Source organism: Schistocerca americana, chromosome 6 (genome assembly GCF_021461395.2).
Source record: "Schistocerca americana isolate TAMUIC-IGC-003095 chromosome 6, iqSchAmer2.1, whole genome shotgun sequence".
Taxonomy (NCBI): domain Eukaryota; kingdom Metazoa; phylum Arthropoda; class Insecta; order Orthoptera; family Acrididae; genus Schistocerca; species Schistocerca americana.
Window position 1 is genome coordinate 537,749,982 of NC_060124.1, and position 14,700 is coordinate 537,764,681.

Below are 14,700 nucleotides of genomic sequence, written 5' to 3' on the forward strand. Positions count from 1 at the left end.
AGGGCAACAGCTATGCCATGGTGATACTAAAAAATACCTGGGAGTACAGTTGGATTATAGTCTCACATTCAAAGATCACTGCCAAGAAACAAGACTGAAGTATTTGCTCAGGAAAACATCATATATAAACTTATTGGCACCACTTGGGGATTGCAGCCTAATGCGCTCTGTACATCCACCCAGGCATTGAGCTTCTCTGCAGTAGAATATGCACCACCAGTCTGGCACAACTCCACACATGCTTAACAGGTGGACATGTCACTGAATGAGACTGGACACATTGTGACTGGCTCCTTACGACCAACTCCTGTCACCAAAATCTTTCAAATTGTAGGTGTAGCACCACCTAACATCCCCAGAAGAACAGCCACATAAATGGATAAAAAGATGCAGGAAACTGACATCATGTATCCCCTGTTCGGACATAAAGCACAAAGACCTAGGTTGAGGTCAAGGAGCAGCTTCATGCACAAATCAGCAGCAGTTCCATCTGCACCTGGAACTCGTCAAACAGAGCTATAGCAAGATTCATTAACTGAAAGGACTACACCACTGATGAGGAATTATGTGAGTGTGGTAACCTACAGGACACACAACATCTGGCCTGCAGAAACCTGCCAGATCCTTGCACCACAGAACATCTTTATGCAACAAGTCATAAGGTCATCAAAACCATGGAATTCTGGAGCTTGCAGTCCATTTAATAGAAAACCATGTATGTCTTGCTGCATTATGTTATTACTTCCAGCATCTTGTATTACTGTACTACACTTTCATTTATCATGTTCCATTTTAATCAGTTTGTATATCTAAGTCCTGGACACATAAAATAAAAATAAACAAATAACTTTTAATATTACCTTCCCCAGAGATTATTACAATATTGTTGAACATAACAAAAGATGTCAGATTCAATCTGATTACCAGTGGAATATGGGCATCTTTCGAATGCACCTCCACTTTGTAACTGTTTTTAGGACCTTATAAGCTTGCATTGCAAAAACAAATATAACTTTTTAATTGGTTTAGAACATGGTCTTTCTAGTGAAGATATTTTAAAAGAGTTATGTGGTGTCACCGCCAGACACCACACTTGCTAGGTGGTAGCCTTTAAATCGGCCGCGGTCCATTAGTATACGCTGGACCCGCGTGTCGCCACTGTCAGTAAATGCAGACCGAGCGCCACCACACGGCAGGTCTAGAGAGACGTCCTGGCACTCACCCCAGTTGTACAGCTGACGTTCATAGCAATGGTTCACTGACAAATACGCTCTCATTTGCCGAGACGATAGTTAGCAGAACCTTCAGCTACGTCAATTGCTACGACCTAGCAAGGCGCCATAATCCTTTGCTATATATATTGTGGTTATAACATGTACCGTCAAGAGAGATTTTCTACAATTGTGGATTAAAGTTAAGTATTCTACCAGTTACCTCCTGTTTTGCTAGTCTTATTTCTCTGACCTGTTCCAGACCCAACGCCAGTCAGCGTGTAATTAAACTCGTGCATTTCGGCCTCCTCTAGAAAAACAGTGTTGGCTCTTCTGCCAACACTACAAGTTAGCAGAGGACTCTTTTGTAAAAGTGGGCTAAAAATAGCCTTTTTATGCGTTTTTACAAAAATTGTCAACTTTGCCCTCAATAAGTAAACTACTGGAAAGCAGTAGGAGAATGTAATTTTACATTCTAAAACCCTCAGGACTGAAGACCACAACAACAACAACAACAACAACAACCATGTATTGTTTAGTTATTATGTGCAAAGTTTCAGAGTTATCCTGTAATTACTTCTGGAAATATAAAAAGCCAAACTTAACACTTATTTCAAACACACATTTTTTCGGCCATCTTTGCTTCTAATTATATTATGAGAAGGAAAGTTACCACTCACCATATAGCGGAAATGCTGAGCTACAGATAGGCACAATAAAAAGAGTTTCAAACTTAAAGCTTTCAGCCAATGGCCTTTGCCAACAGTACACACACACACACACACACACACACACACACACACACGTTACACCTAGTGCGACTCAGCATCTCCACTATATCGTGAGTGACAACTTTCCTTCTCATAATATTGTTACATTCCATCCTGGATTTTCCACTGTTTGATTTTTGCTTCAAATTATTCATATGAAAATTGCTCACAACATCTTTTTTTATTACTTCACTAAAGAGATGTAGATGTAGAAGAGAGAGTAAAAAGTTGTACAAGATGGTCTAGCTTTCTTTGTTTCAAGAAAATACTGCTGGAGATATTTCAAAACTGCCACAAACTTGAAGGTGCACTTTTGAGAGTTGTGGTATGAACAATGTTCAATGGTAACATGAGCGAATATTCACAAAAAAATCAGCAAAATCCATGACTGTCAAGTGAGAGTCTTTAGACCACATGGCATGGAATGATCCTAGTGTAAATCACTTCTGCTTTTTGTGTTATATTTACAAATATTACAGTTGTTTTCAAAGTGCAAACGATTGTTGACAGCAAACTCCATAGGCAGAAAATGTACGTTGAAGTTCTCGCCAGCATGTCAACTGTTTTAAAGAGTTGTCTAAAAGAGATGCTAGAGTGATCACAAATTTATCTTTATTACACACTTACATGCAACAAACACTTTACTAAACGACGAGTTACACAAGAACATGACGATGCAGGACATTAGTAAATGAAAATAGGAAAAGTAAGTCACCTTTCAGGACTTTGATCTCCAAAATACAAGTAAATAAATAAAAGTGTCTTAGCGCACTTTCATCATGTATTATCTGTAGGAGCAGTATTTGCAATTATAGGAGGAGCTCTGGGTGAAACTTTGGCTACTGCAATTCTCAAAACAATTGCCATAGTACTCACTTGTATGTCGGAATTTCATCAAGTAATTTTTCTTGCAAGACACGATGTGTCAGGTCACTTTGCTCATTATCAAATGGGGCCAGGACAAGATATAGTACAACATTCTTAAGCACCTCTTGTCTCTTGTCTGCATCTTCCTGCACTGACGGTGTATTCAAAACAGCTCTGTAGTGCTTGCACGTTGCTAAGTAAGAACCCTCATGCTGGTCCAGTTCAATCATGAGCCTGCAAGCAAAAACAGAAATATTCTTTTGCACACAAATTTTCACTTCCAACATTTATTAACATTAATGATACATCAAAACAGTATAATTGACTGGGATCAGCATGTGGAAACCTTTCCTTTTATGGAGACTGCCTTCCTAAATGATACCTGAGAGCATGGCTATCATATTGATAGCCAGAATAGAAGTCACTGCAAACAGAATGTTAAAGATATTTGGTCAGTATAATCTGAAATGGAATATCACTGTATTCAGATCTTCCTTCACATGACACATGGTCTTATTCTGCCACAAATGTTCAGCCAAACAAATTATTTGCATGGAACTGAAATCAACCTATTATGAGATATAAAATAACTACTGAAACTCTTAACATGTATTTCCTGGCATGGTATGGAGCACCATTTCCTGTTGGAATTATTTTCCCAACTATATATCCAAATGAAAAGGCTTTCATACATGTTGTTGCTGTTATGGTTAACAGATTTTTTGGTGGCAATTGGGTAGCTGCAATTCCAATTGTAACATTAATATAAAACTAAATCAATGCGTTATTAATCCACAACTACATCCATACTCTATAAACCACGGTGAAGTGTATGGTAGAGGATAGTTAACACAGTACTAGTTACTGGGTCTTCCTCTCACTCCATTCAAGTTGGGAGTGCAGGAAGAATGTTTGTTTAAACCTCTCTGTGCTTGATGTAATTAGTCTAACTTGCCTTTGCGAACACTATGAGCCGGGAAAGTCTTTTGGAACACTGTCATTTCATTTGCGGGGTACCACCACAGAAGTGATACGAAGGGTGTTTATTATATTCTTAGATTCCTCACTTAAAGCTGTTTTTTGAAACTTTGTTGGTAGGCTTTAGAGAGTAGTTGGCTTTTACCATCAAGCATCTATTCGTTCAGGTTTTTCAGTGTTTCTGTGACTCTCGTGACTAAAATAATCCTGTAATCATTCAAGCTACATTTCTTTGCATACATTCAACATCGCCTGTTAGTCCTATTTGTATGGGTCCCCACACACTTAAGCAGTACTCTACAATGGATCACATGAGTGTTTGGCATGCAATCAGCTAGTCTACTTTGTGGATTAATTGCATTTTTCTAACACTACAAATGAACTGAAGTCTTCCACCTGCTTTACCAATGACTTAGACTATTGTGAAGGTACAGGTTCCTTTTTTGAAATATATATCAGCATTTGAATACCACTTACACCCTCCATGGTCGTGTATAATTGGGCAAGTCAGATATTTTCAACTGGGTTCAGCCCAAATATAGTTGTTACTCTTTAGTTAAAATATTAGTGTGTTGCTGTTTCTGTATGGCAGTAAATTTATATCTGAGGTACTCTTGGAGTGTTGTGTGGTGATGGGAGGTCTCCTTATGTCATCATACAATACCGCCTCCTCTTCCTCCTCCTTACAATGTGCTTATGTCATCATACAATGCCTCCTTTTAGTCTGTAATGCCATGTACCATACCATGGAGTCCTTCCTGGAGACATTCTATGCCATGGACTTCTCAAAAATTGAAACAGATATCAGGAATACAGAGTAAAGCATTTAGTCAGTTCAGATTTGATGCTAATGAGCCTAGGAAAAAAAGTTATCAAATGAATATTCTGATTTTTTATGATTTAATGCATGGTTAATAAACCAAGTCTCTCACTAGGACACACATTTTCTATTAGTACTGAGGTAACCTTCACAAGAAGATTTTTGAGATTTTGCAGAGCTTTTGTCCAAACCAGCGCTGGGGCCTAGCTGCAAGACGTTGCACTTCATTGGCACGAACCCTTCCAAGTGGCAACCCAGCCACACAATCTTAGTGAAGAGTCAAATTACGATATCATAAAAGGAGTGATTTCGGAACTTAAATTACAGTGGGAAGAAGATGATAAATGGTTTGAAACCAGCCCAGCATGCGGCCATCACTAAGTTTATACGACATTTGCTAGACGCAAACAAGATCAAGAATTTGAATCGATTACAATGAAATTTTCTGGAGTGATGCGCTTGTTGTGCAGTGCTACCTAAGGTCAGGATGCAGAACCAGACAAAGTTGCACACAATTCAAGGTAGATGCAGCAGATGAAGACAGACATCTGTACTGTAAATTCAGAAGATTTTAAAAAAATATTATTGTAGACATGGAGATTACTTTTTATAAAATATGAGCTATTTATACGTGGCAACACTAGTCCATAAGGGGTTGCCACATGGATCAACAAAAATCAATCAGCTGTCATGTCAATGTATCTTTAATTAACTGATGTTAAGTGCTCAGATTCCGATACGTGTGTGCTAGTTATGCCCTATTGGCATCGGCTGAGTGAGTCGTCAACATCTTCACAACAAGAGTAACTGGCACTACGACCCAGTGTCTGTGGCTACGTTCATCCATCAGCGCAGTCGGTGAATGCATCAACGGCAGTTAGCAGTGTCTCAATAATGGCAGTACAGCACTTTGGGACTCCAAGCAGCTGTCCTATCCCCCTACTACTGCACATCAGCAGTAATTAACAACTATCCAGTGGGTCAGGCATGTTGTTTATGAACTTTTTTGTAGTTTCAATTATTGTTTGTTGTGAATTCAACAACAACTAACAAAAGGCCTAGGGTAAAGAATGTGTATTTCTTATCATCAAGTACATACTGTAATTTACGTTACATCGACAGTTCCACAGTGACAGCAAACGAAGACACAATCATGTCATCTACAGAGGAAAGTATGAAGATGGAGGGATTTATGCAGGTAGTATCTGAACAATTTTCAGAGACAAATGATAGGTCTATGCAACTTGAACATAAAATGATGAACAGTTTATGGTATTTGAAAATAAATTCATACACATAGATAACAAAGACACAACTCTGAAGAGCAAATGAATGATATATTTTTAACTATGGAAAAGAAGATGTCTGATTTTATACTGCAAATAAATGAGAGGATGGATTACTTAGAATGGAGGTTAGATATGGGATTCAATCACGCAGCAGAGATAGATTAATGATTGGAGATAGTAGAAGATAATATAGACAGTAACTTGAGCTATGTACATCCAAAGACGACGCGTGGGCCAATTTACTTAAGTGGATAGAAACTTCAGTGAAGGCACTTGTTCAAGGAAAAACTATTGCACAGAACATAACAATTAAACACACAGATTCAATTATGTTGTTGATTAATGATTTAGAACCCAGAATACAAAAGACAGAATGTAAAAGAAAGTTTTGATTAATAGTATGTATATTCAATCTGTGGATATGATAAAAACTTCAGCAGATCCACCTTTTAATTTGTTACCAATGAGAATTCGTATGATCTCAGCAGAGACAAACAGTTACACACACAGAAATAACACAAGCAATGACATACTGAGTTCAGACTATTAACATAAAGAGGAAAGAAAGAACCAAGACATTGATATAATTACAGGTAAGTCAAATGCTAACACAGATGATTTTTCCACTGTGTTGAGCAGGAGATTAAACCATAAATTTCTGAAGTTTTCCACAACTGGTAACATACATCCAGTAATTTTCTTGAAAGCATTCAAAGGAATGTTACCCAGTACATGGAGTGGACATAATAAAATATAATTTTCATCACTCATTTACTAGAAAACATTGCACAATGGGGCACTCTTACTCATACATTGGATGAATTTAGGACCTACAGTGACTGAGTGTGAATTTAAATCAACATATTAGAGCGATGGAGCTCATCAAAAGAAATTATGTTTGGAATTATTGGGATATTAACAGTACAATACTAGTAACTGGGAAGGCTACCGAGACTGTGTGGAGCACCAATTAAATAAAGCTAAGTATCTCAATGACACATTTAGAGGAAACATTTGCTGGTAGTAATTATAAGCCTTGGTGATTGAGAGAGAAGCTCTTGGATAGAGATTAAGGAAAGGTGAATTGTCTCTTAGACTACCTTGAATGATTAGATCAAAGAATGGAAAACCCGGATGGAGTAATGACAATATTATGAGACGGATAGATTGCTACTCACCATTATATTGTGAGTAGCAATCTATCCTTTTCATAATATTGTCTTTTAACCATTAGATGCTACAGAAAAATAATCAGAGCAGTTGCATTCTAATGGTAACATATCCAAATCTAATAATGATAAGTGGAGTAACTACAGCAGCCAATAATCAAGAAATGTTTGGGCACAAAATAATGAACAGAGGAATACGTAGTAAGACAGCAGTGGAGAGGTAATACCATGACCAATAACATCAATGATAATTGGGAATTCCAATCTACAGAAGGGGAAAACTACAAAGTGTCTGGGTAGGAGTTCGGTCCCCACGACCAGTTGAAAACAAGAAACAGATAATGTATTCTAATTTAATAGGATAAGATATGGGGAAAAGTATATTGTCTGAAAAGGAACAAAGCCTTGACACATATATAAAACTAAAACTGAATGGAGCTGTGAGCACCATCCCAGTGATCATTATTGTGGATTCTGGTAGTGAAACCCATGCAGTATATCAACACTTATTAGAACAGAAAACATGTTGTACCCGTTCCTTAGACGACCTGTAAATGGGGTAAAAATAGTAGGGATTATATGGACGACTGGTAAGGGAATCCATACCGAGTTGTTGGTGAAATTTAGTCTACAGGAATATGCCTTTGAATACCCAATGTTGTTAATACTATGGTGAAATGAAATGTACCAATAATTATAGAAGTTCACTGGTTATCAGAATATAAAGTTATGTTGGATTTTAATGAGTGTTTACTAATATTTCCTTATGGGTAAAATATGACAAGGATGACATTACATTTTGATGCAACGGCCCTGCACAATTGGGGGGGGGGGGGGGGGGGGGGTGTGGAAATTACTAAAATAATTATGTAGAGTAGTACAGAGAATTCTATATATGATTGTATTATGAAAGTTGAGGAGGAAGATGTAATGGATGTAGTTAACAAAGCTCCAAGAATGTCCACTACATGAGAAGTCAGACCTAATATTATTATTGATTAAACATATAGGCATTTTTTATTTAAAATCTGGGATGATTAAAGACTTAGTGTGTACTTAAAATAAACCCACATGAAAAGTTTTTTGCAAAATTCTATCTCATACTGATAGCAGCAAAAGATGCTGTAAAAGAAGAAATGAGTACAACAGTCTCATGGGACATAACAGAATCATCAAATAATTGTTACAATTCATTAATAGTTCTCAGAAAAGAAGATGGAACAGTGCGGTTGTCAGAGCAATGAACAAAATCACAGAACCAAAACAGGATAGGCTTCACGTCATTAACAAGCTACTGTCAAAATTGACAGGAGCGAATTATAGAAGCACAATGGACTTAACTTCTGGGGGGGGGGGGGGGGGGGGGTTGGGTTGTTTGGGGAAGGAGACAAGACAGCGAGGTCATCAGTCTCATTGGATGGATTAAGGAAGAAAGTTGGCCGTGCCCTTTCAAAGGAACCATCCCGGCATTTGCCTGGAGCGATTTAGGGAAATCACAGAAAACCTAAATCAGGATGGCCAGATGCGGGATTAACTTCTGGGTATTGGCAGTTTAAGTTAAATGCAGTCTAGGAAATACACAGCATTCCTTTCAAAGGTCACGCCTACCACTTGAAAGTACTACCAGTCAGGCTCAATATCTCAGTATCTGTATTTATTACTGTATAAAAAACTGGTGAAGAACAACATGAAAATGTCTTAGTCTATGTGGATGACATGGTAATCATTTACAAAACCTGGATTGAACATCTTCAAACGTAAGATAAATTATTACAAGGTTATATGCATATGCAACAACTATTAAGCTTTCAAAAATGCAATTCAGTTGTAGTGAAGGTAAGTTTTTAAGTCACACTGTAAATACAGAATGTATAAAATTAGATCCATGTAGATTAGACAGTATAACAGGGGGTATACACAGACAAAGGGTGGGGGGAAAAATTTCCTGGTTAAAAACTCACTTTTTCCTGTTTGAAAATACGCTATATCCCTGACGAAAGTACATTTTTTCCATGGTAAGTGACAATATACTTTCCCTCACAGCTATAAAACATGTCAACCCTCTGAATTGTGAAGGTTTTATACAGCAGCATAGAGTATTCCAGCACTTTAGGAAATGAGACACTATAAAAAGCACTGCGGTTTGAAAAAGATCTCTGATGCGCAGCAACATTTATGCTGTACATTTTCGTATTAAGAAAGTATAAACAGGAAGTCTAGCAAATACAGAATAGTAGCTTGTGAAGCACTTCAGTGCTGAGATGGCTAGGTGCTTTTGTCAGCCAATCACAGCTCATGTCACATGATCCCACCAGCCAATGACAGCAGATATTTGGAGCATAGGACACACTATGTAGTAAGCCAATAGCAATATCACTGTTAAGTACTGAACACACAAATAGATAAAGTAAATTTTTAAATTAGTATACATGCAATGTAGCTACAAGAAAAGCTAAGCTTTTGCATGTAATATTGTTTATCAAAATTTTTTTTCTTTCTTTCCTCAATGGTGTGGTTAACTAGGATCCTAAGAGCACAGCTTACATTGCAGCAGCTGATTATTTCTGACAAGTATAATTATAACTTTCATTACTATGCACTCTCTCTCTCTCTCTCTCTCTCTCTCTCTCTCTCTCTCTCTCCCGCAAGGGTAATTATATTTTCTACAGTTTGGATTTCTTAAGGTTTCTGATATAGAGAAAGATATTTACACTTACAGTGAGAATGTACTTAATTTATTAAGTAATAAATTAGAGGCTACTTGCATTTTCTGTGAGATGTCAAAAGCCTTTGACTGCGCGAACCACAGCATTCTCTTAAGTAAATTAGAATATCATGGTGTCACTGGCAATGCTGCAAAATGGTTTGAGTCTTATCAGTCTAACAGGAAACAAAGGGTGTCATTGCAAAATACCTGTGCTTCATCTGATTGGGAATTAATTACATGCGATGTTCCTCAAGGTTCCATCACTTTTTCTTGTACACATTAATGACCTCTCGTCTGTTAGACTGCCAGATGCTAAGTTTGTTTTGTTTGCAGATAATACAAACACTGTAATAAGTAGCATGTCAAGTACAGATGTAGAAATTGCTGCTAATCGAATTTTCAAGGACATTAACAAACAGTTCAACGCCAATTCAATGTCATTAAACTTTGGGTAGACCCGCTATATGCAGTTCAGAACCTGTACGAGGTTTCCTTCCAGCATATGTATAACATACGAAGACATTCAGATCGACGAGGCTGACATTGTTAAATTTCTGGGATTACAACTTGATGATAAATTCAGTTGGGAAGGCCATACCACACAATTGCTTAAGCGCCTAAAGAAGTCTGTACTTGCGGTGAGAATGATGTCAGATGTAGGACATACAAATATAAAAAAAACTTTTATACTTCGCTTACTTTCATTCTATGTCATACGGGATCATAATCTGGGGTAATTCATCAAACTGAGCAAAAGTTTTTAGGGAGCAAAAGTGTCTGATAAGAATCATTTGTGGTGTATCATGTAGAAACCTGTTCAAGGAACTTTGTATTCTAACCACTGCTTCTCAGTACATTTGTTCCTTAATGAAATTTGTTGCAAGTAATATATCTCTATTTCCAACCAACAGCTCAAAACATAGTATCAATACTATGAATAAAAACGATCCACATAAAGACCTAAAATCACTTACCTCAGTCCAAAAAGAGGTCCAATACTCAGGAACACAAAATTTCAATAAATTGCCAGCAACCATTAAAAACTTAGTTTCAGACAAAGCATGGTTTAAACAGAGTTTGAGATTTTTTGATAGGCAACTCCTCGTACTCTACAGATGAATATCTTAACAGAGACGGTTAAGCCAGCTTAAGTAAAAATGTCTGTTAGATTTCAGTTTTGACAGCACTTGGTGACAACAGTCAAGATTTGGTATTTTGGGCAGCATGGAGGGTAAAAATCGTAGAGGGAGACCAAGAGATGAATACACTAAGCAGATTCAGAAGGATGTAGGCCGCAGTAGGTACTGGGAGATGAAGAAGCTTGCACAGGATAGAGTAGCATGGAGAGCTGCATCAAACCAGTCTCAGGACTGAAGACCACAACAACAACAACAACAACAACAACAACAACAACAACATCATATGATAAACTTATTAATAGTGAATAACAATGTTTCATTCTGGCAGCATGTTAATTCTGAAGATATTAGCTATTCCATTTTACCGAACAGTATTCTACTGACAAATGATCAGGGTAGAATAATATTCAAATGTTTTATATTTTTATGCTTTCTGACATGTTCCATACCCACGAGAATCATCTCATTTCTTGGGTCTGTGGAATGAAAACCGAATTTAATCTAATCTTCCATTGCTACTGCATAATTTGTAATTGATGAAAGAACTACAATTAATATTAAAAGCTAATCTTGGAACTTGATCTTTTTTAGCAAGTGTTACAATTTAAGGTATATCAAACACAAATGTGCAAGTAAAATTTTAAATGGTGGCATAAATGGCTGGTCTTCACAATTTAAGAAATTCATTGCACAGTCACACGAAACTTAATTCATCTTGCATAAAAGGAAATTTACTTTGAAACTAATGCTTTTCAAACCACCATACACACTGTTTTCCCACGACCTGTTAGAAATGTAAACAGTTTTGATGTCATGCTCATCAGAATGACGTCTACAAGAAAAATGCATCAAACACAGACTGTTGTTACAAAGTATTGCAGTGTTCTGTTGTAAATGGCACATTTTCTTTGAAACTTACGTTTTATTTTTGTGTTATTCTCCTGTTTAAGTTCAATTGCAGCAGTATAATTCTTCAGCAGTGGGCTAAAGTAAAATTCTTTGTTAGAGTTTCAGTTCTCACCAGCAAAATTAAAAAAAAAAAATTCACTGCTAACTGAAACAATGAAAAATTCCCAGGCTTCTAAAAAATTACCTGGTTTTTCCAGAATAAAAAATATTCTTGGGGCTTTCTGGTATTTTACAGTTGCCCTGGGTATATACACCCTGTATAAGCAAATGTCCAGAGCCATCTAACAAGAAACAAATTATAGCTTGGAATGATAGGCTATTACAGGAAGTTTCTACCACAAGAGGCATTGAATACCCTTTGTGGTGGATACAAGAGTATAGGTCAGAGATTAATACTAGTACATCGAAACTTTGAAGAAAATTTTCATATGACTACTGTTGCATCAGAGTATGGCATTGGCATTTCACCCCTATCAAGAAATATGTACTGGAAATGGAACAAAACACTGTCCAACTGGGTTCACTAGTGGGTTAACACAACTCATGAGGGGAAATATGGAATCATCAAGGAGGCACTAACAGTAGTTTGGTCATTAAAAAATTCAAATACTTATTGGTAGGCTATGAAAGGTTAGAGCACAGTGATCACAGCATACAGAGCTTTTTACTTAAAAGTAATAATTTGCATAGACAGTTCACTCGTTGGGTGTTATTCCTTCAAGAGTTTAAATTTTCAAACTATTATACACAGGATGCTAACAATACCATGCGAGAAGAACTATCAACATCATGAGTAAGATTAAAGCCTAATGTAGACATGAAGGAGAGAGGGTAATGCTGCAAGTTACTTACTAAAAGTGAACAGATAGAACGATGTATTACACTACTTTATAAAAGTTTAAAAATGAAACAACAAAATGATGATGTGTTGTGTAACTATGCTCATTACTTTGAACAAAATCCAAATCACAACAGTAAGGATTGTAAGATTCATAAAGGACTATGCTTCCATAAAAATAAAAATATTAATAATTGGTTACTAAGTATGAAAGCAGTACAGTAGATCTATTAACATGGTATATACACTTAGGGCACCCTCATTTTGAGCTAAAGAAGTGTGCAATGCACGTGAGAAAGTATTATTACTTTAGAAACATGTTTAGACAAGACTGAAGTCGTGTAGTATGTGTTAGAAGTTAAAGTACAGACCTCGAAGATGCATGCCATATATATGGTACCCCATAACAGCAGAAGCATTATGAGATTTTGTGGCCATGGACTTCTACTGTCCACTAGCTTGACAATGGGAAGGAATGGTGTACATCTTCGTTGTGGTTGAATGTTGGTAAAAGTTAGTTAAACTGTAGCCTCTGAATAGAGCCATGACCAATCATGTTGTGTCAAAGTTGAACAATAATTAATTTACACTTGTAGGGAAACCGAAGAATTTGCTATTAGGCAATGGTACCCAATTTACAGATAGGCAATGTAAAGAATTTCTGGCCTGGGATATGGTAGATCGTAATATGTTATTCCCAAAACACCAAACATATGCAAATACGGCGACAAGAAATATGTGCAAATTAAATAGGTTATGTCGCATATATTGCACAACTCAGCATTCTAAGTGGAACGATTTGGTGGGTTACTTCCCAAAAATTTTGATCGAAATGCCCCACTTAGTTACTACAGTATCACCTACAGATGTAGTTGACTGGCCAGTAGAGGGAGAACATAAATTGAAATATATAGAATGGTCCAAGCTAAATGACTCCTTACAGTGTGAGACAACAAATAATATTAAGGAATTACTAATTAAAGCAGTAGGGTGGGGAAAAAAAAGGGAAAACAGGTGGGAAACAGGAACTCCTACACCCAATAGGATAGTGGATCTAGTTTTGGAGAAGAACCATAAACTCAGCTGTAAGAATGAGAAGTTGATAAGCAAGTTTTATACATTGTATGAAGGATCTTTTATAATTATAAGAATGCCACACCCTAAAACAACAACACTGACCGACCCAGCTACCAAAAAGGTGAAGGTATGTTTAATACACAAGATTTATGACCTTTCACAACAAACTATAACTGAATAATTATACATACTGTAACAAGCAGGCTGTTATATCTTTCCTATCATTTATGAATAATGGTTGGGTTTCACGTGTCTTTTATAGAGGAGGTCTGGTCATACAAATTGTTAAATAGGTACTGTAAGTCGTTAAGTACAGAGTATAACTAAATACACATGTTTCGCAGTGGTGAATACTGTGAGCAACCACTGACATAAAGACTGATGATTAAAAGACTAATTATTACTGATTACCAATATGTTGCTAACTATTCCCTACAGGTTATTCACAGTAGTGTAGTTACGATCAGTTTTCAGGACCTGTGTGGGTGAAACTGGGACAAGTCCATTCTGTAGAACATACTGAACACGGTTCATCCTCCAGAGTATTGGTGAAGATCCAGGAGAAGTTTATTATGTAGGGTATGCCGATCACACAGTGAAGAACCGACTAGGGATGGTACCTTGAGGTGGGGTGAGGGTGAGATGGGAATCTGTTTTTGAGGATCTGACTTCTTTAATTCGTCAATCTCGACACACATTTTCTTATATTTTCCTTCGATTCTTCTGTAAGAGAAGTAACGGTTGTCTTCCTTCATTCCAGATTCATATGTTTTTATCACTAAAACTCTTCTTTTGTCTGTGTCACATTGTGGCAATTACATGTTTTCACATGTAACATTGAGAGATGGTACATAGTAACAAGTAAAAGAGATTGATGTTGACTATTATTTTTATTATTATTATATGCATGGACAAGTAGGTTGTGG

The 14,700-nt window shown here is 36.8% G+C and overlaps 1 protein-coding gene across 1 annotated transcript in view; it reads right to left on the minus strand.

The window, feature by feature from the left end:
* The window catches only part of LOC124619409 (26S proteasome non-ATPase regulatory subunit 12), a 95,817-nt gene that overhangs the window by 33,662 nt on the left and 47,455 nt on the right, over positions 1 to 14,700 (minus strand). Inside the window, exon 6 of the mRNA XM_047145767.1 lies at positions 2,858 to 3,082. Within this exon, the coding sequence (XP_047001723.1) occupies positions 2,858 to 3,082 (225 nt within the window). The remainder of the gene's footprint in view (positions 1 to 2,857; positions 3,083 to 14,700) is intronic.